The 20,218-nt window shown below is 45.2% G+C and overlaps 1 protein-coding gene across 1 annotated transcript; it reads right to left on the bottom strand.

Moving 5' to 3' along the window:
* Positions 1–684: 684 nt before the first annotated feature.
* LOC134409997 (cytochrome b-c1 complex subunit 2, mitochondrial) lies at positions 685–20,136 on the bottom strand. Its single transcript, XM_063143031.1, has 14 exons — positions 20,027–20,136; positions 18,609–18,701; positions 18,362–18,511; positions 17,163–17,227; positions 15,159–15,215; positions 13,555–13,679; positions 12,162–12,259; positions 10,996–11,053; positions 10,803–10,898; positions 8,086–8,285; positions 6,100–6,180; positions 3,776–3,852; positions 1,564–1,717; positions 685–918 (listed from the first exon to the last, which is right to left on the bottom strand). The coding sequence occupies exons 1-14, from the start codon at positions 20,060–20,062 to the stop codon at positions 835–837; spliced, it is 1,374 nt and encodes a 457-aa protein (XP_062999101.1). The 5' UTR covers positions 20,063–20,136; the 3' UTR covers positions 685–834.
* Positions 20,137–20,218: the final 82 nt, after the last annotated feature.

Genomic DNA, 20,218 nt, shown 5'->3' with positions numbered 1-20,218 from the left:
ATACACCAATTGCTGGGGAATATGGGCAGGAGGGTGCTGTTGCACCGTGTCCTGCTTGTGGGTTCCTGGTCGACAGCTGGTTGGCCACTGTGTGAACATAGTGCTCGACTAGATGGACCCTTGATCTGATCCCAGCACGGCTCTCCTTATGTTTTTATGCTCATAAAAAGTCCAGGCAGATGAAGCAGTTTTAAATCGCCACCTAAATGCTAAAAGAGGGGGTTCTAAACAAGTGTTTCTGGGAAGAGTGTTCCACAGTTGGAGTTGCCACCACAGAGAAGGTCTTCCCCCCAGCCATCTGCCTAGCCTCGAACAGTGGAGGCATTTGGAGCAGAGCCTCCACAATAATCTTAACAGGCAGGATTGTATGGGATAAGGCACAAAATGATGCTCAAACCAGCTGTCAGCATAAGAACCTATAAGGAGGCAGGATAGGTTTATCATTGCTCCCCTTCCAAAGGCATCCACTAGGAAAATTCTGTGAGGCTGCAACTCCCCCAAGGCCACACCCAGTCCTCTATCCAGGGGAGCACAGTGGTTCACTATACAAGCATAAATTCTCAGGGTTCTCACTCCAGCTAAACTCCACATTAAATACCATATGCCACTACCTGGGCTAGGGAACAATGAAAATGCTTTAACGGCATAAGAGTACAGAAGGCACAACGATAACGTGGACTCCTGTAAGATTATGAGCTCTGCGCTTTATTTCGCTTAGGACGTGTAACCTACAGATTCAGAGCATCAGGGACACATAAATACAGGATGAAAAAAAGCAGTTCAATGCAACTGTGTTAGAGTTCACTGTGAGCTTCTGCTCCTATGTTTTGCTTCTCACAACTCATCAACAAAAGGGACATTTGTCAAGTCCCCACTAGCTGCCATCGACTTCTTTCCACTGACAAACTTCTTTGCAGCCTGAAAAATAAAGCAGAAAGTTTGCAGATGAAGCAAAATTTTAGATATTAAGATACTAACATGCTTTGGAATCAGCAAAGCAGAATGATTTCCTATCAGAAATCTGCCTGGTTTTGTGCTATCAAAAACCTGTAGTAGCGTAAAGTCTGATGATTAGAGAAAAGCAGAAAGTAATGATGTTTATTTAAATATTTGTATCCCCCACCTTTCTACCAAATCTAGGCCTCCAACGCAGTGAACAAGGATAAAAATAAGAAACCCAGCAGTTGAGGGCAGTGGACACCCAAATCCCAAGAAATAAATTGCCAGTCAAGTGCTAGCAAAAGTGTGGGTGGATAGAAATGTTTTTACTTGAAGTAGCAGTGTAAATGCTTGACAGATATAGCAGAATATGGGGGCCACCACAGAAAAAAGCCCTGTCCTTGGTAGCTACTTACTTCACCTTCGAAAATAGGGGTAAGACCAGGGCCAAGCCTCAACTTCATGGCTACGATGACAAGCTAGCTTAACTTAAGAAGCAGGGTCGTCTATTTCGTTAGTACCACAGAATTGTTTCCCCCTTCCTGTTTTCTAAATGCGGAGACATAATTCTGTTTAATACAGTTGCCGATAGGGCTGTAGCACAATCTACGGCACATGACTTACATTCACAACGTCAGCAGCGGCCACAGAATCAATCTTCTCAACCACAGCGGCCGGCGATGTGCACGCCCCAGACGCCAGTGCCTGAGAGCCAATTTCATCGAGAAAGCCTTCGGAAGACTCGACAGACATCAAGAAAGCTGCTTTCAGTTGGTTTCTGTCAAGGGTATTGAGCAGAGGTGGTGAGTAAAGCAGCCGGCTCAAGAATCCATAAACGTGATGGACACTTCTAAGGTGTGTTTAAAAGACTAAGGCCTGCTGTAGCTACCACGTTTGGTTTTCCCCACAGAAATGGAAACACTCTCATTGATTTTAAGACATCAGGATGGCAGATTACGCGAAGACGCTTGCCTTCCGAGACAAGCTGCACACAATAAATGTCTCCGCCGTAGTGCGGAAAAAGCTTCCCCTGGCCTCATTAAGAGTGTGACAGAATTTCACACTTTGCCATTGTGTTTCTGAGCCACTTGGACTTTGGCTTCAAGTCCCAACTTGTGTGGCAAGTAGCTCAAGCTGTGCAGAAGTGTCCCAGCTTCAGCCGGTCTCTTTCCACAGAACCTGGTGGAAAGGATGAAAAGCTTATGCCACAAGTATTTGCTCATCTTTAAGGTACTATAGGACCCTCTGCTGATTTTGCCACGCACTTAATATGGCTTCCCCTCTGGAATCTATCCCCTGTTCCTACAGTTGTTGTCTTCACTCCTTCTCCCAAAACATTCGTTTCTCTGAAACCCTTTTATAACTGCTCCTCTTCTCGTCCTCACAAGAAAAACCCAGAAACTACAGAAACATCTCAAAACATGGAGGAGAGAAAACAAAAAGCAATGTGATCTTAATACACTTGAGATATGCAAACATTCAACATTTCAGATTTGCTATCCATTTCAAAGCTTCAAGTTCTAAACTACCCAAAGAAAAAGCAACGTGGTTACAGAAAGAACTAAGAACTTAGGACAGGAGGCTAAGATGGAAAAGTAGAAGGCCAGATCACACAGTAGCCATGGAGACTTCAGAAAGGGAGATCTAAGCATGGTTAGTTTAGGTCAGTGGTTCCCAAACTGTTTCAGGTAGCCGCCCCCTCGGTTACACAAACTCATGCCCAGTGCCCCCTACCCTTCCCTATAAAAATCATTATTCAGAATAGCCGTTTTCAACGACCCACTAAGGAAGATAATAACAATAAAATTCAAAAGAGTGACAATTAATTGAATATTTATTCAAAATCCGAAGCACCCGCCGCAGGCTTGCCGAGGGAGGGAGGGAAAAGAGAGCGAACGTCTCTGTTTTGCAGCCGGCGTGGCGGGGCACACCAAGCAAGGTATGTCTCTTCATTAGCGTTTTTGGTGCTTTTGAAACATTTCAATTCACCATTAAAAGGACTCTTCTTAAACAGTATTAATACATGTGTGGATTCTCCCCCTATATGGCTTGGGACCAAACTACCTTCTCCCATAAAAATGTCCTTGGGTTTTAAGACCTTCTGGAGAGGCGCTTCTCGGAAAAGACCACCTCGGACACCCCCCTGCCGCCCCCTTGTCTCTTAATGCCCCCCTATGCAATCCCACCACCCCCTAGGGGGCAGTACCGCCCACTTTGGGAACCACTGGTTTAGGTTAATTCCCAGCCTATAATCGGTATGAACAGAATGATATGGAGCATATTTACTAGTATTGTCTATGAGCTTTGACAAGCTTTTTTTGTTTGTTTGTAATCCCATCACAGGATGTTTATTCCTTTAAAAACCCCATCAATGATGTCATGGGAAAGCCACAAGACATTCTCCAAACAAGGCAAATCTGGCCCGGGTCACCTGAAAAGATGCAGCTTCACGCGTTCATCAGGAGCAAAAACAGGCCCCAAAGAAAATGTCATAATCATGTACTTCGTGAAATCATGATTTTTTTGTTTCGGATTTCTAAAGCCTAAGAGTAAACAGGTTTGAGTGTAAATACACTTGAGTGTTCCATTGGTTTTTCTCTATGAATACCCCAATACCATCTCATTTATCCTAGTTGATTAGTAAATTTCACATATACACGAAATTGAGAGTTTTCTTTAGTATAGCAAAACTTTTTTTCAAAGTGCAACTGACTATATTGTACATCACCATTCCTGAATATCAGGAATGTTTGCCAAGAAAAAAAAAGAGGGGGAGGGACAGCTATAAAACAGGCCATGATTCTATTAGAAAAATATTCCTGGCAGGGTAACTTACTTGGCTCTGGTGAGTTCTGCATCAGTAAGTCCACCCTGGGAAACTGCCTTCACTTGGTTCAAAGCAGCTTTGATTACCTCGATTTAAAATATATATATAATTTTACTTCAGATTGCAGTTGATAGAATTAACCTCCCATTTATTTATATACTCATTCAACTAGCAAAGATTCCTAGCGATTTTATTAGATACCCCCCCTTACCCATATCACAGAACTAGAATGAACGTAGTTCCTTGTGTGGGAATCTGTGTGGGGAAAAGTGCAGAAAGGAGCAACTAAAATGATTAAGGGGCTGGAGCATCTCCCCTATGAGGGAAGGTGACATCAACTGGGATTGTTTAGCTTGGAAAAAAGGAGGCTGAGGGGAGACATGATAGAGGTGTACAAAATTATGCATGGTATGGAGAATGTGAATAGGGAGAGATTTTCTCCCTCTCTCAAAATACTAGAACACCCCCCCCCCCCGAGTCATCCCATGAAGCTGATTGGTGGGAGATTCAGGACAGATAAAAGGAAGAACTTCTTCACACAGCGCGTAGTTAAATTATGAAACTCACTACCACAAGATGTAGTGATGGCCACCAATCTGGATGTCTTTAAAAGGGGGTTGGATAAATTCCTGGAGGCAAAGGCTATCAGTGGCTACTAGCCCTGATGGTTGTGTGCTATCTCCAGTATTCGAGGCATTAAGCCTGTGTGCCCCAGTTGCTGGGGAACATGGGTGGGAGGGTGCTGTTGCACCATGTCCTGCTTGTTCATCCCTGGCCGATGGCTGGTGGGCCACTGCGTGAACAGTCCTGGACTAGATGGACCCTTGGTCTGATCCAGCAGGGAACTTCTTATGTTCTTAATCTAAGGATCAGCTTTTCAAGTTTGAGGTTTCAACATCCTTATTAAGTGAACTGATAACAGATCTGGTCTCCTATGCTTGGTTCAGATGTAATTGGAAGCTATGCATGGACAGCCACGAGCCGCTTTCTGCAGCTGGTGGAGTGGCTTTGTGAGGCTGCAAGCAGGTCTGTTCATATTCTCTTGTCACAGAAGCCTAAACTGTGCCACGGTCAACCGAACATCCATGCTTTGATTCCGATTTCTCTGTTGTGTGCCAACAGGCTCCTTTATGAACTTTATGTTCCCAGTTTGGGAAGAATCTGGAGCTGATTGCAAGGGGAGAAAACAGTGGCAGGAATATGGACTACATCAGTGGGCACATATGAGCAGGCACGGGGGCCCTGAGACAAGGAGAAATTGTAGCACCCACCCCACCCCCATCCCAAGCACAGTAGCACTACTGCTGCAATCCTGGGGCCTCCAGCAATAACACCAGCACATTTCTAAAACATACCTTACATTAACTAGAAACTTTAGCGGTACCCCACCTCTTCCCTCCTCATTATTTATTTATTTATTTATTTATATAGCACCATCAATGTACATGGTGCTGTACAGAGTCTCCTTTTCTTTGTGTATCATGTATTTTTTTAGATTGTAAGCCTGAAGGGTTGATTGTAAGCCGCTCTGGGAGCCCTAGCAGCAGTTTCTGCAGCCGAAACTCTCCCCAAGGCCTGAGTTCGATCCCAGCGGAAGCTGGTTTCAGGCAGCCGGCTCGGGTCGACTCAGCCTTCCATCCTCCCGAGGTCGGTAAAATGAGTACCCAGCTAGCTGGGGGAAAGGTAATAACGGCCGGGGAAGGCAATGGCAAACCACCCCGCTATAAGGCCTGCCAAGAAAATGTCAAGGAAAGCTGGCGTCCCTTCCAAGAGTCAGTAATGACTCAGTGCTTGCACGAGAGGTTCCTTTCCCTTTCCAATTAACTAACCCAGATTCCAGAGCGGTGAACATAGGTAAACAGTAAAAGAAAGAAGATTAAAAAAGCAAATTAAAATTGTTCAATTTAAAACAAAGGAGCCAGAAAAACAGTGGCCAGTCAGTTGGGGAAGGCTTCTAGAGACAGGAGTTGTTTTCAGGAAGCGCCGGAAGCAGCCTAGTGTTGGTGCCTGCCTGACCTCCAGGGGCAGAGAGTTCCACAGAGAAGGGGCCACTACACTAAAGGCTCTTCTCCTGGTGGATTCCAGTTGGGCCACAGGTCCACGTGGAACCACCAGGAGCCCGGCCTTCGACGACCTCAGAGATCGGGCAGGATGGTAAGGGAGAAGGCGCTCTCTCAGGTATCCTGGTAAATACAAACATACATACATACATACATACATACCATTTCTGTATTAAACTATAGGGGAAAACCTAAATTCTTATTAAAACTTGCAGGTTGAATGCATTTCTAGTTAACTTAATCTGAGTAGACCAGGATTAACCAATAGCTTACCTCCCCGGCATCTGAAGCCTGAGATATGGTATAAACACCAAAGAGTCCAGAATCGCTGTAATTTGCGTTAAATGCTGCTGCCTGAGAAAGAAACGTATTTTCAGTGCGCACATTTCAACAAGCTTTTTTTCTTCACTCTAAAATATTTTTGGCGCTTAAAGCTTCTGAGCTTAGGTAGACCAAGATTCAAACGGGTGGCTTAGGAACAAAAATCATCGCCTAATGAACGAAGTCTTAACTGATTAAACCTATGTGTTTTAGTTGGTAACAGATGGATTAAATATACATAGATCTGCATATAGGACCAGCTTCAAGGGTAGGTATGGTCAGGCATACGCCAAGAGCCCACACTCTAGCAGGCCACACTGAAAAGGTATCGCTGGAGTTGCTCCTTCTTTTCAGCACTGCAGCCTGGTTTTTCACCTTCCTCTAGCTCCCGCCCAGACAACAGAGATGGTGAAAAGGAAGAGCAAGAGATGCCCTGGGCTACTTGCTCACTGGCCCTCTGCTTGTCAAGGAAGCGAGTGGTAGCAAGGATGAGCCACCCTGAGAGCCTTTTTTGGCTAAAAGGCGGGATAAAAATGCTATAATATAAATAAATAAATGAGACAGGGGTGTGTGGAGCAATAGCAGCTGATACCCAAGGGTCCTCGAAAACCGGGAGGCAGCTCTGTTTGCATAAAACAATTCTGAAGTTAAAAAGGCACATCTGTCTTGTAGCAAGCATTACCTCAGAAGAGGCATTCCTGTTGACATGAGGGAATGCCTCTTCTGAGAGAAGGGGGGATGCCTCTTCTGAGAGAAGGGGGGATGCCTCTTCTGAGGTAAGAGGGGATGCCTCTTCTGAGGGAAGGGGGATGCCTCTTCTGAGGTAAGGGGGGATGCCTCTTCTGAGGTAAGGGGGGATGCCTCTTCTGAGGGAAGGGGGATGCCTCTTCTGAGGGAAGGGGGATGCCTCTTCTGAGGGAAGGGGGATGCCTCTTCTGAGGTAAGGGGGGATGCCTCTTCTGAGGGAAGGGGGATGCCTCTTCTGAGGTAAGGGGGGATGCCTCTTCTGAGGTAAGGGGGGATGCCTCTTCTGAGGTAAGGGGGGATGCCTCTTCTGAGGGAAGGGGGATGCCTCTTCTGAGGGAAGGGGGATGCCTCTTCTGAGGTAAGGGGGGATGCCTCTTCTGAGGGAAGGGGGATGCCTCTTCTGAGGTAAGGGGGGATGCCTCTTCTGAGGTAAGGGGGGATGCCTCTTCTGAGGTAAGGGGGGATGCCTCTTCTGAGGGAAGGGGGATGCCTCTTCTGAGGGAAGGGGGATGCCTCTTCTGAGGTAAGGGGGGATGCCTCTTCTGAGGGAAGGGGGATGCCTCTTCTGAGGTAAGAGGGGATGCCTCTTCTGAGGGAAGGGGGATGCCTCTTCTGAGGTAAGGGGGGATGCCTCTTCTGAGGGAAGGGGGGATGCCGCTTCTGAAGCGGCATTTTGCCACCTGTTTTTGCTGTAACAGCTTTTAAAAACAATTTTTAAAAACCTGCGGACAGTATAGAAAGACCCTCTGATTAATCAATTAACGATTTCATCCTTACTAGAAACCAGTAACACATTCCACTGGGAGCTTCTACCACAGGAGGTCTTACACAAGACAGTGCATGAGATGTTCCCACTGCGGTCTGCCACATACCTGTAAAAAGGACAGTTCGCACCACACGCTAGCCCACACCTGGTGGTTGTTTTGAACTGTGGGTTGTTTGTTGAGCTGTGGGTTAGTGTGTTGTCTGAACACAGCCGACAACAAGGTGGCTTGTTCGAGAAAGCATCTTAAACCATGTGCTTAAGGTTTTTTTGGCTTAAGCACTGGGGTTATGTGGATTACTGGGTTGTGTGACAGCCCCAAAGGGCACATGCCACACACAATCCTTTCCAAGGATATAAACGGCACATAGTTTCCGCCTGCTTTCTTTCCCCTTGGTAAAGTAACGGAAGCAAGTCCAAGTACTTACATCAAAAGGTAGCGGAGTTGCCTTCGCAACACCCTGGATGAGCTTACTGGTAACTCTGCTTCCTCTCTTAACAAGAGGCCCAGCCGCAAGAACATGCTGAAGGACACTAAATGCGTTTGCTTCTGCACTTCCTCCGGCAGCTCCTTCTGCTACTACGGCTGCATGGACAAGGCTCTGGCCGTTCTGCTCTCGGATTTCGCCTTAGCAAAAGGCAAAAAAGGCGTCATAAGCTAGCTGCTGTATAATGCATCCACAATCTTTATACCAACAGGTTAGTGCTTTTTTTCAAACTGTTGACTGCCATGACACAGGCTCTGAACACCAGACCTCACGGCTGCCACCACTTCTTATGGGGCGACACAGGCTCTGAACACCAGACCCGGCCACGGCTACTCCCTGCTCAAGCTAAGCACCACCGCTTGATACGCCTGAGGCAAGGGATGAAAACCACCTTCCTCCAAACTATGTGGAGAAAGGGGTTTAAAATGGAGAATGGATTTTTAATATATATAATAATGCGCTGTGAGTTATATCTGCTTAGGTGAATGATTGTCAGAGTGGGTGTTATATGTGTAAACTTAAGATGATAAATGCCAAACAGACACGTGGGCTTTTTGTGGTAGTTTAAAAACAAAACAATCAAAATTTATTTTTAAAAGTTCATAAGCTTTGTTTCAAATAGCAACATTTAAAAACCTTTTTGAAAGCTTTCATACAACCCTGTCACTCATTCACATACGCGCTTTCCTTTTTCTCACACAATCACTCTTGAACTTTCTTTATTCTCAGTATTGGTTAATATACATCCACTACATGCACACTACACTCTAAAGACACCACTCACTACACTGACTCTGAACTTTCCCAGAACTTAAGTACCATAAACACAGAGAGCACTACAGACTCTAAGAGTGCCTAAAAAGTCCCTCCCAATCCCCCCAGTCCTTCCCTTATATATCACTCCTCCCCCCTCCCAAGACATTCTAACTCCGCCCACTCAGGCCAGCATTCTAAAAATCACAGACTTACAAACCGCAGACATACATTTGGAATTGACTTGTGGGGTGTAACGCCACATTGACATCAAATTGGTCATCTGCCATAGAACCCGTATGTATTGCAAAGGGTTCTGGGAAACATTTCTTGGTACACACTCTGATCAAGGGGGCACTTGTCTCACGGGAACCCCATGGGAACAGGAGGTATACCCTAAAAAACCACACTCAGCACTCCTCTGCAATAGTGATGTCTTTCAGGGAAGTTTGACCAGGATCCTGAGCCTTATCATTGAGGAACTCTTGACAAGCTTCCAAGGAATGCCCAAGTTTCCCTGGAACACAGTTTGAAAAACTAGTGTGTTATTCATGATCGTACCATTTCTGGAAGACACCAAGAAGACCCTCGGCGAACAGCTAATGTCCCTGCCATAAAGTATGCTAGGGGCGTATTTATTTAAATTAAACATATTTGTTCATAATAAAATAAATCAAGATGCATTTTTAACTTGGCTTTTAAAATGGCTGTTACGGTTTTTAATACTATCTTTTCAATGGGATTTTAAAAAAATGTTTTGGACTTTCTGTAAATCACCTCGATTGCCTAGAAAGGCTGTAGAGATAGACAGATATAAATAAATAAGAGGATTTTCAAAGGGGCCAAGAAAAGTTGTGCTACTCTGCATCTTGAAATACTACAGCAACTTTAGAATTCGCCACTTGCCTGACTCAATGGGGCTGGGTCCGGAGGCCCACGTGGTGCAAGGGCAAAGGACTGGACTTGCACAAATCCTTGCTCAGCCATGAAATCCATTTGAGCGGCCAGTCGCACACATTCAGCCTAACCTACCTAACAGGATGATTCTGAGACTAAAATGGGAAAGGGGCCACAGCTGATCTTTCTACGCATGCAGAAGGTCCCAGGTCCAATCGCCAGTGTCCCTTATGTCCTCCTTACTTACAAGGATCATGGAATAAGTGATGGGAAAGACCTTCCACTACCTGAGACCCGGGAGAGCCACTGTCAGCCACAGCAGCCAATAATGATCTAGATGGACAAATAATCTGACATGGTTACTGAGATCACACAACGTGACAGGCCAGAGTATGTGTTGAGCAAGGGGTGAACTGTGGGTATGTTGAATCGTGTGTTTGTGTGTTGCGTGAACCCAGCCGCGCTAACAAACCATGGTTTGTTGACCATGAACAACCCACAGTTCACAACCTGACAACAAACCATGGGATTTCTTGAAGATGGGATTAACAAATCCCATCTTCATGGGATTTGTTAGCATGACCGGGTTCACACAAGCTGCAACTGAACAACAATCCCCATTTCAACAACCACCTGCATTCAATCCGTACTTTGGCATGTTGTAATTTGTGTGAACCCAGCTGTTATATAAGGCATCTTCCTACGCTGCTGTGAAGCCTTTACACCACCCTGAACTCCTTGGAGGAAGGCTGGGATAAAAATGCAGCAAACAAACAGGAACAAGGGACGGTAGTTCAGGCCGCTTAATGTGCGCTAGGACTTTCTTTTGTGAAAGGCAGCCCCTGCATATGCAGCGAGGCAACAACACAGTGGCTGGGACTTGTGTATCGCTGGTCTGCAGGCCAAACACTGGTCCCAGAGCAAGAAATCAGGGGGTAGGACCAGCGCATCTGTCAGTCTAATAATTCGTCGTGCCATCAAGAAAGAAGCCAAAAGATCGGACTTACCTCCACGATACTTGGCCTTCTCCCCAGCTGAGCCAGCCCCGCTGCGGATGTTTAGAAACTGCTCTCCGACCTGCTTCAAGTCAGAGTGGCTGACACCTGAAAGACAGCGTTTGGGTCAGCTTATGGGGATGAGGGCTCCAGGTTCAAAAACACACACAGCAGGGCTGTAAGACAGAGAAGTCACTATACCTACCTAGCCCCACCAGAGCCATTCGGGCACTTGTGAAGTTGCTCTGTACAAAATGCTGCAGCTGTGGAAAAGGGGAATGTATGTTTTTAAAAGTTCTGCTGCACAACTGATTATGAACACACAAGAGCCTTGCTGGATCAGACTAAAGGTCCATCTAGTCCACCGCCCAGCTTCTACAGTGGTCAGCGAGATGCCTCTGAGAAACCCACCATCAGGACAGGAAGGCGATACCCCTCCACAAGCATTGCCCCCAGAAACCAGTAGTCAGGGGTACATGGTCTCTGAGCAGGAGGTTCCATCTCTCTATCATGGCCAATAGCTGTTGACTGAGCTTCATGAATTTGCCTAATCCCCTTTTAAAGCCAGCTGAGCTAATAGCCATGACTACATCTTGGGACCATCCATTAATCAATGTGCAGTTATCAAACCCAGATTCAAGAGGGTTTGTTAGTTCCTTCCAAGTTTGAAGAGCTGATCTCCGGTGGCTGAATGCATGAGATGGATATGTTGGATAAGATCCAGATGGGCCCCATATATCCAGGAAGAAAGAAATCTTCCACACTGCCACTCATGAAAGATCGTCCTTCCTTACAAATGAAAACTTTCAAGTTAATTCTAAGTGGTGTTATTTTTAGCGTAGCGGCTGTAAAGAAATGTTGCCACAATTGAGGTTTCTAAGCTTTTTATTCTAGCCAACCCTAACACTGCATTCAGCTTCTAAGAATCTAGGTGGCTGCCTAAGTCCTGAAAGAAACGTACAGCAGGTCACATGGAGAAAAACAATGTGGGTCAGCTCACACTCACATACAGCATTTAGTTCTTCCCTGATTTGCAACTAAGTTACATCCAAAGAGGGTGAACTGCAGTTTGCCCAAACTAGGATCAAAACCCAGGATCAAGCCTTGGTTTTCAATTGTGATTTGCAGGGCAAAGGCAAACCAAAGGAATATAGAAAGCTGACTAATATCAGGTCAGACTGTGTCCATCTAGACAAATATTTCTACTCTTGACAGAGCAGTGATTGTCCCTTATAAGCTGCCAAGGCACCGAATTGTTTCCTGGAACTGTTTGAAAACCAATGATTATTATGAGCATCTCAGAGGAAGGACAGGACACAAATATAGGGGGGGGGGGGGAATGCTTTCTTTTAGTGCTATTCAGGTTCTTACCTGCTCTGATGTAATCTTTCCAACCCTGTAGTCTGGACAGTATAAGGAGTTGGCAAGAGCATTCCGATAAGCTGCTGCATGCAAGTTTTCTAGAAGGCCTAAATATAAAACAATGGGAGAATGTTCTGGTGGTGGTGTTGTTTTCTCTCTAGAAACGGCTCGAAGGAATTTGTACCCAAGCAATATACTGCAGGAACCGAATGCTCCTTGCCCACGTGGATCATGTATACAGGATCCATTGGGAAAAGAGCAGGAACACTCTCTTAGCTCTGTTTGAGGATATATGCAGAACCGTTTGCTAGGCCATAGATATTGGCTGGCAATTAAAGGGTTATTTTTTAGGAATATCTAAGCCCTGCTGTGGGCCTACTGGGATTTTAAGGAAACCCACAAAATGCTGTTTGCTTTGAACAGCAGCCCTCCACGTTTATTTTAAAGTAACTGCTCCTGAAATACCGCTTGGCACAGGGGAAGGCAGTTCACGAAACAGCGCGTCCGAAGGCCCCACGTCACAGCAAGCGTTGGGCAACGGAGGCGGGGGAACGAGCGATGCCTGATCCTGACCAAGTTCTCTGTTTCCTACCTCGATGTTTGCCTTGCCTCATTCTTGCTCCTGAACGTGTCTCTTTCCCTCCCCAACAGGAAAAGCGTTCATTTTCTAACATGAAAAAAAAACCCGTATACTTTTCTAAGCCCGCAAGGCAAATGCACACACCCCTTCTTAGGCTGAAGTGTGAAAATGAGGTTGGAGAGGAATTGGGCATTTCTGGAAGTGCAGAGTTGCACAAGCGTGTGTTTTCGAACACAGACACAAGCTCGGGAAGTTAAGACCATAAGAATTGCCCTGCTGGATCAGACAGAGGGTCCATCTAGTCCAGCACTCCGTTCACACAGTGGCCAACCAGCTGTCGACCAGGGACCAACAAAGCAGGACAGCACCCTCAAACCCATGTTCCCCAGCAACTGGTGCACACAGGCTTACTGCCTCGGATACTGGAGGTAGCAAGAATGATGCTCCTGGTCGCATTCGCAAACAGAAACAAGATTCTTGTGCATCCTTAGCTGGCTATACAACATCCAGCATCATTAATTAAAAACAATTTCTTTGAGGACCCACCAGGGAAAAAGCTTTCTCGCCCCACCAGGGAAAAACCGCTGTGACATCCATCCACAGGACAGCTAAACCATTCAATTAAATTTGTACATTTCGTCTTCAAGTGGGGTGGGCAACCTGGGGCCCTTGTCCTAATTTCAAAAGCCCTTTGCAAGTAACTGGAGCAGACCCGTGCCCAGGACCATCTGCTCTGCCCCGTACAACCTACTGGGCCAAGAGGAAGGGGAGAGAGAAAAGAAGGTGGGAGAAAGCAAAGACTTGTGGCTTAGGAGCACTTACCAACTTGAGGGTTTTGATAGGCAATGGCCTTGTCAAGGCTTAAACGGGGATTGGCGGCAGATACCTCCCAGGTCCTGAATTCTGGAGCGGTAGTGACGTTTATTAAATACTCCAGGACAGTATCACTGAATGAATTAAACAAAGGGGAAAGGTAAGGCTCAGACCAACAGAGATCAAGACAAGGACCAAAATGCTCAACCTTAGAACATAATATTTAAAGGCAAGAGGATTAACAGCGAAATACTTCAAGGTTTGACGATATTCCTTCCGAGAACAGAACTTAATTGTGATCTAACATCAAGATATGCGGTACAGTTTTCAGAAAAGGAAACCAGATACGTACTCTACTTCAAGCAGTTGATGACCTAAAGACGGAAGGCGGGGAAGGGAAAGGGGTAGTGCGAGATAATAAACAAGGGCAGAATTCACATGTGTGTTTTTCTCCCTGAAGATCATCATCTGATCGTCAGGAAAATAACTTCTGCACACAGATGTACTAAAGGCACAGCAGTCGCTGACCAGGATCAGCCTAGGCTCACTGTAGCGTGTCACTCAGTTCTCAGGCTGCTTCTCATAATTGTTTCTACACAAGGGTTTATCAGAAATGAGGTTTTTGTCTCTAGATTGAAAAACAAATCTTAACAGTTTCAAGTAGTGATGCCTTCTATCATCCATCTAGCTTTACCTTTGAATTATTTCCTCAAGTTTCACCTTCCCCCTTCCCCTTTCTGTCTGCTTTTAGCCTTGTACCACTTTTAGTTCCTGTGCATCTTTAAAAACACTCAGCATTTATATAGTGTTCAAAGCACTTCAATTTTCCACTAGGCCTGGGTCAGACATCTCAGCAAACTACAGCTAGGCCGTTGTGAATGAGCTCTGTCTCCCCCACTGGATGCTCCAATTCACTCCCTTGTTTGAGTTTCTTTGAATGTTACCATGAAACTCAAAAGAAAAAAAATGTCTAACAGTATAAAAAAAAAAATCACACCCTTCAGCACATCCCATCTAGTCGCCAGTGTATAAACCCAAGACAATCTGTTATAACAACGTCTGCAGAAATTATTTACAAGTACGTAAGATTTTAACGGTTTTATACTATTTAAATATATGCACAGGCCTGACTTGCAAAGTGCCCTATAAAGTATTTATATGTAGTACTGAAATTGCTTTATTGGTTACATGTATGCACAGGCTGTGCTTGCAATGTGCTTTTCTAGTCGTAACTTCTTCTTTTTTTTAGTTCGGAGTTGTCTCATTCATATTTTATACATGTATTGTTACAGATCCTTGAAGAAGGCCTAATAAAAAGCCAGAGGCTGAAACGCATCGGGCTTTTCTTCGACACATTTGTTTACAGCATCAGGAGACCATTCTCTCTTTGTGTTCACCCTCCTTGTACACCCCCTCTTTTAAGGTACCACAGCAGGACTTGGGGTGTGTGTGTGTGCCAATTCAGCACAACTCCTCTCTGCTTTAATGAGTTAATGAATTAAAAGAGCATGAACAAAACAACAAAACTGGTGCATTAACATTCTATACGTTTATCAATCGGAATGCTTACAGAACACGTTGAAAACTGATTTGCTACACATCTAGAAGCTTACATATAATCGCGTGGGCATTCAACGGAATAAATCGTGTTCTCTCGGGTAGAAGTCACACTAAAGAACAAAAGAAAGGGGTACATTTTTTCAGAAGGTCGTATGAGCTTACTGGCAACTCCACAACAGGATTCAGACAGAGAGAGCATAAAGAACCTTTCTATTTTTAAATACAGTGTCTCCTATCTGAAAATTTAGCACACATACATATTAAATGATTAGTGACACTGAACTGTTTTACCGGATATAAAGCTACTAAGAGTTAAGCACTGCTCACTAATGCTTGTCCTTTGCTGTTTATTTCACAGAATTAATGTACCTGGCACTTTACATAAGCAAGACATAGGAGTCCATGCCTTCAGGGAGTTTGCAACTGAACTATATAGACAAAGGAGATGCAAACAAAAATCTACATACCAAATACAACGGGAGTTTAAAAAGAATTATTAACACTCTACTGCAGCCTTCCACGACCTGTTGTCCTTCAGATGTGTTAGATGCAACTCCCATCATCCTCAACTAGCACTGCCAATGGATGATGGGAGTTGTAGTCCAACCTATCTAGTGTGCAAAAGGTTGGGGAAGGCTGCTCTACTGCAAATATGTTTAAATTAAGATACCTCCTTAAATGCGCATTTCTTACCACACTTAATTGGAATGTGCTTCTAGATATTAAAATAAATGAACTTGCTTCCAATTAAGTCAATTTTGGGGGGGGGGGCTGAGGTGCAAGTGTTTAGCATAATATGACATACTGGACAATTGTAGGCGTTTTTCTTTAGCTAAAAGAACCTTCAAAATCAAGTACAGCCTCCAACCCATTCACAAACTTCGCTTGGTAAGATGCTACATTTATTGACAAGAAACCCAATATAGTAACAAGAGCGAGCGTTGTGCACTGCCCCTGTTAGAATGTGAACCCTTGAACACCGTTTTGTGCCCATGTGTACGTGGGATCTCCCTGGCCCCACAAATATGGTTGGTGAATTAAAAGGGTGAAAGGTGATGAGAAGTCAGGGACACCCCATATATAGATGGGCAAGAAACAACCCACCTCCAGGTGCAGTAAGGGAGATGGAACATAGGAAGCGAGCTCTGTATTGTCGACACTGACTGTCGGCGGGTCTCCGGGATTTCAGGCAGGGGTCTGTCTGAAGATGCTGAAGAATGAATGTAGGACCTCAGGCACTCTGTCCTTGAGCTACACCCACTCCTCAAATAAGTCTAATGGCAGTGCCAGCCTCTCCCATCCACCAACCCTGCAGGGCTTCTTTTAAAACACCAGTTTTAAAACCCGTTCACTGGCTGCCAATTAGTTTCCGGGCGAAGTATAAAGTGTTGGTTGTCACCTTTAAAGCCCTACATGGTTTGGGTCCAGGCTACCTGCGGGATCGTCTTCTCCTGTACAATCCACCCCGCACACTCAGGACCTCTGGGAAGAATCTACTTCTGTCAGCAAAAACTAGATTGACAACTGTTACCCAGAGGACCTTCTCTTCTACTGCTCCCAGACTGTGGAATGGCCTGCCGGAGGAGACTCGTCAACTTAACAGTCTATCAGCATTTAAGACTGATCTCTTCCGGCAGGCCTATCCAGTGTGATTTTAGGATGTTTTTGAAATGATTTTAGGATGTTTTAACAGTTTTATGTATTTTATATTTAGTGCTATTCCCCACCTCGATCAGAAATGGAGAGGCGGGTAAGAAATAAATTTATGATGATGATGTGAACACAGGACCTTTCACAACCTAACCAAGAGCGATACCCATTGACCAACCTTCCCCACCCTGGTGCTCTCCAGATGTGCTGGACTACAACTCCCACCATACCCAGCCAGCATGTCCAATAGCCCATGCTATTGATGGGAGTTGCAGTCCAAGAACCCTGGAAGGCACCGGGTTGGGGATGGCTGCTCTAGACCCACAAGTCAGAAAAAGCTAACACCTGGGGATGCCGTTTCCACAGAATTCTTCTAAAGACAGGCCAGTTTTTAAGGGATTACAAACCTTAGGCTGCCCCCAACGGCTTCAACACCACGTGTGATCCGGTAGGCAGAGGTTCCTTTTGTCGTCTGTAGAAAAACCCAAAGTTATATTTTCCAAACAAGCACTTCCGCTGCGGCTAGCCCATACATTTTTTTTAAACTTGGCCAGCATGGACTGTAAGCAGGTGCACATCTGAAAGACAACATGCTCTCCACCACTGGCATAATGGGTGCCTCAACGTTCTTGTAACAACACAGCTTTGAGCTTGTATGTCACTTGGGGCCAAACTCCGCACAATGCAAGCAATCTCCAATTAGATCTCCCAATATCTTTCTCTTCCTAAAAGTATTTGGATTTAGGTTACCCAGGGTGGGAGGTAGTGAACTAACACTCTGATGCAAATTGCTCCACCCAAAGCTTCTATCAGCCACACAGTGGGACACACACATATATGAGTACCTGTATTTTCCCACCACCACTATCCTGTCCTGAAGCTGCTATTAGCCACAGGCAATCTACCTTTGGGAAAAGAATTCATATATACCGTGCTACGGTCCCAATCCAAATTGACTTGAATTTCTGTGAAGCTTTCCCCACCCCCCCACAAAACTGACAACCAGAAAAATACTCCTTTTTATTTTTTGTACATAACGCTAAATCATGGTTTATGTTAACCATGGCTTGTTGCTGCACCCATGAATTGTTTTGCAGGCAAACTTCTCGTTTTCCCTATTTCTGGCTTGCTGCTCTCCTGCCCATTTTGCCAGCCTTCAGAGCAGTTTCGTTTTCTGGCTACGTTTGCTGGGTGCCTCTGTTTCAGGACATTCGGCAGTGTAGACAAGTCAGAGATAAGCCACAGTTCCGGGTTCAGACATCACATCAAACCTTGCTTTAAACAAGACAGACTTAGTAAGTCTGGGCTCAGACTTCAACAAAAAACCATGGCATCTATTTGTGGTTTGGAATTTGTAATCAAACCATGATTTGTTTGCAAAGATGGGTTTGGACATGGCAAGTCAGATTTCAACAAACCACACCATGATTTAGTGTTATGTGAGGACCTGGGCAATAGCATGAACATTTGGTTTTTCAGAATTCCAACTCATTTCCCCTCCCAAACTAATTCCCCAGCCCCAACTTCACTTTTAGAAAGCTAGCCCTAAATAACCTTTGCTTTCTTAACTTAAATACAAAGAATTAAGACAAAGAGGAAAACGCACCAGGTTAGATGCAAGACGGAGCAGGTGAGAAGTTCCCAAATTGGCGGTGGTCTCATACCTGCTGCCTGCTTTAATGAAGACCCCAATCCTTGAAACTGGACTATAATTTTCCAGAGAAACAATCGCTAAGCCATTGGGAAGTTTTGTAATCTGCATTGAGGAGAGGAGACACCAGTCCATGTAAAAATAACACTGTTCCATTTAATACAAATGTTAAATTGCAAAACAACTTCTACTTCAGACTGACCTCAAGATCCTGGGGAGAAAGTTGTACTTTTGCTTCCTTTGCTGCTGCGAAGACTTCAGGTTTAGGTAAAGTTTTGAGAGAATAAAACCTCTTCTAAACAAGAGAGCACAAACAATTGTAACCCAAAGAAATTTGATTTCATTTTCATTATCATCAGAGCATCTAATTAACGAGCTATCAGCTTAATTAGAAAAGTTTGTCTTCAAATCACTTTTGTTTCATTCACAGTTAAAGCTTACCTACAACCATATAGATGAGGAGTTTTTGTACAGCACTTTTCGATGTATGAAATTCTTTTATTTTTCCTTATCTGTTACAATCTTAGTAGCTTTACAACACAGACTACTTCAAGAATCAGGGCTTGCTCTTCTTTTCCCTCCCATGGATTGAGTGTGTCTTTCCTCCACCATGGCAAGCCATTTGACAGGCACATTCAGCAGCGAATAGGGAAATGTTTTATTTGTTTTACCTTGACTTATTTTAGTGCTCTCTGATTTAAGTGCAATGAGCTTTTAGTTTTTGTAAACTGCCCTCGAGGCCCTTTATAGGGCAGAATATAAATGTCTTTATAAATAATGTTAAAAGGCCTTGAACATCACAAAGGCTAACCAACCCTTGTCCTAGCACACCAGAGTTCTGGCATAACTTTCTCCCTGACATCATGTTTTCCTACATACAGCATGACTGGCTGGGGCATGCTGGGAGTTCTTGGTCTTTCTTCTGTTGAAACATGCTTTATTAATTTATTTATTTATTACATTTCTATACCGCCCAATAGCCGAAGCTCTCTGGGCAGTTCACAAAAATTAAAACCATAATAAAACCACCAACAGGTTAAAACCACAAATACAAAATACAGTATAAAAAGCACAGTACTGCAGTACAGTACTGCACAGTACATGCATAGTACTGCACCCTAATAAAAGTGAAATCCCTGCACATAGAAAACTAGCACACCAGGGTTCCAGCATCACCTTCTCCCTGACATGCTATTTTCCTACATACAGCGATTTCTCTCTTGTTTCCCTGGAGGGAAAAACATTTCATTATGCACGCAACTACTTGGCGTCTGAAGCGGTCCAGGTTAACCCTTTCAGGCTGTGCTTGGCCTCCAGAGACAGGCCGACGCAGGGCGCCGGGGGTGACCTTCAGCCTCCCCATGGAAGGAGCTGCTCTAGCCCCCGCCGCTCCGCCGCCGTCCTCACCCACACGCCGGGCTGAGGAGAAGCAGCAGAGGCCGGAGAGAGAAGCAGCGCCCCGATTCACCTTCCCGTCTTGCCCCCTTGGAAGGCCCAAGTCAAGGTCGCTTCCGTGCCTGGGGAAGGGCCGCTGCGTCCCCTCCAGCTCGCCGACGCCTGCCCAGGCGGCTCCTTCCCTTCGCCTCCCGTCCTCCCCACCCCCCGGTCGGCCTCACTCACCGAGAGGGACCGCGCCGCAAGCGTAATGGGCTTCATCGCCTTCGACGGCCACAGACGCCCCAGCCTCTCCGGGAAGGAAACCAAGATGGCGGCCCCGGAGAAGGAAGCGGAAGACTCGGCCTTTCCCAGCATACACCGCGCGGCCACTCTATCTGTCGCGCTGAACCATAGAGAAAGACATTCTTTTTTCCC

This window comes from Elgaria multicarinata, chromosome 17, assembly GCF_023053635.1.
Source record: "Elgaria multicarinata webbii isolate HBS135686 ecotype San Diego chromosome 17, rElgMul1.1.pri, whole genome shotgun sequence".
NCBI lineage: Eukaryota > Metazoa > Chordata > Lepidosauria > Squamata > Anguidae > Elgaria > Elgaria multicarinata.
The sequence above is the reverse complement of the archived record's forward strand: the minus strand, read 5'-3'. Positions and strand labels throughout refer to the sequence as shown.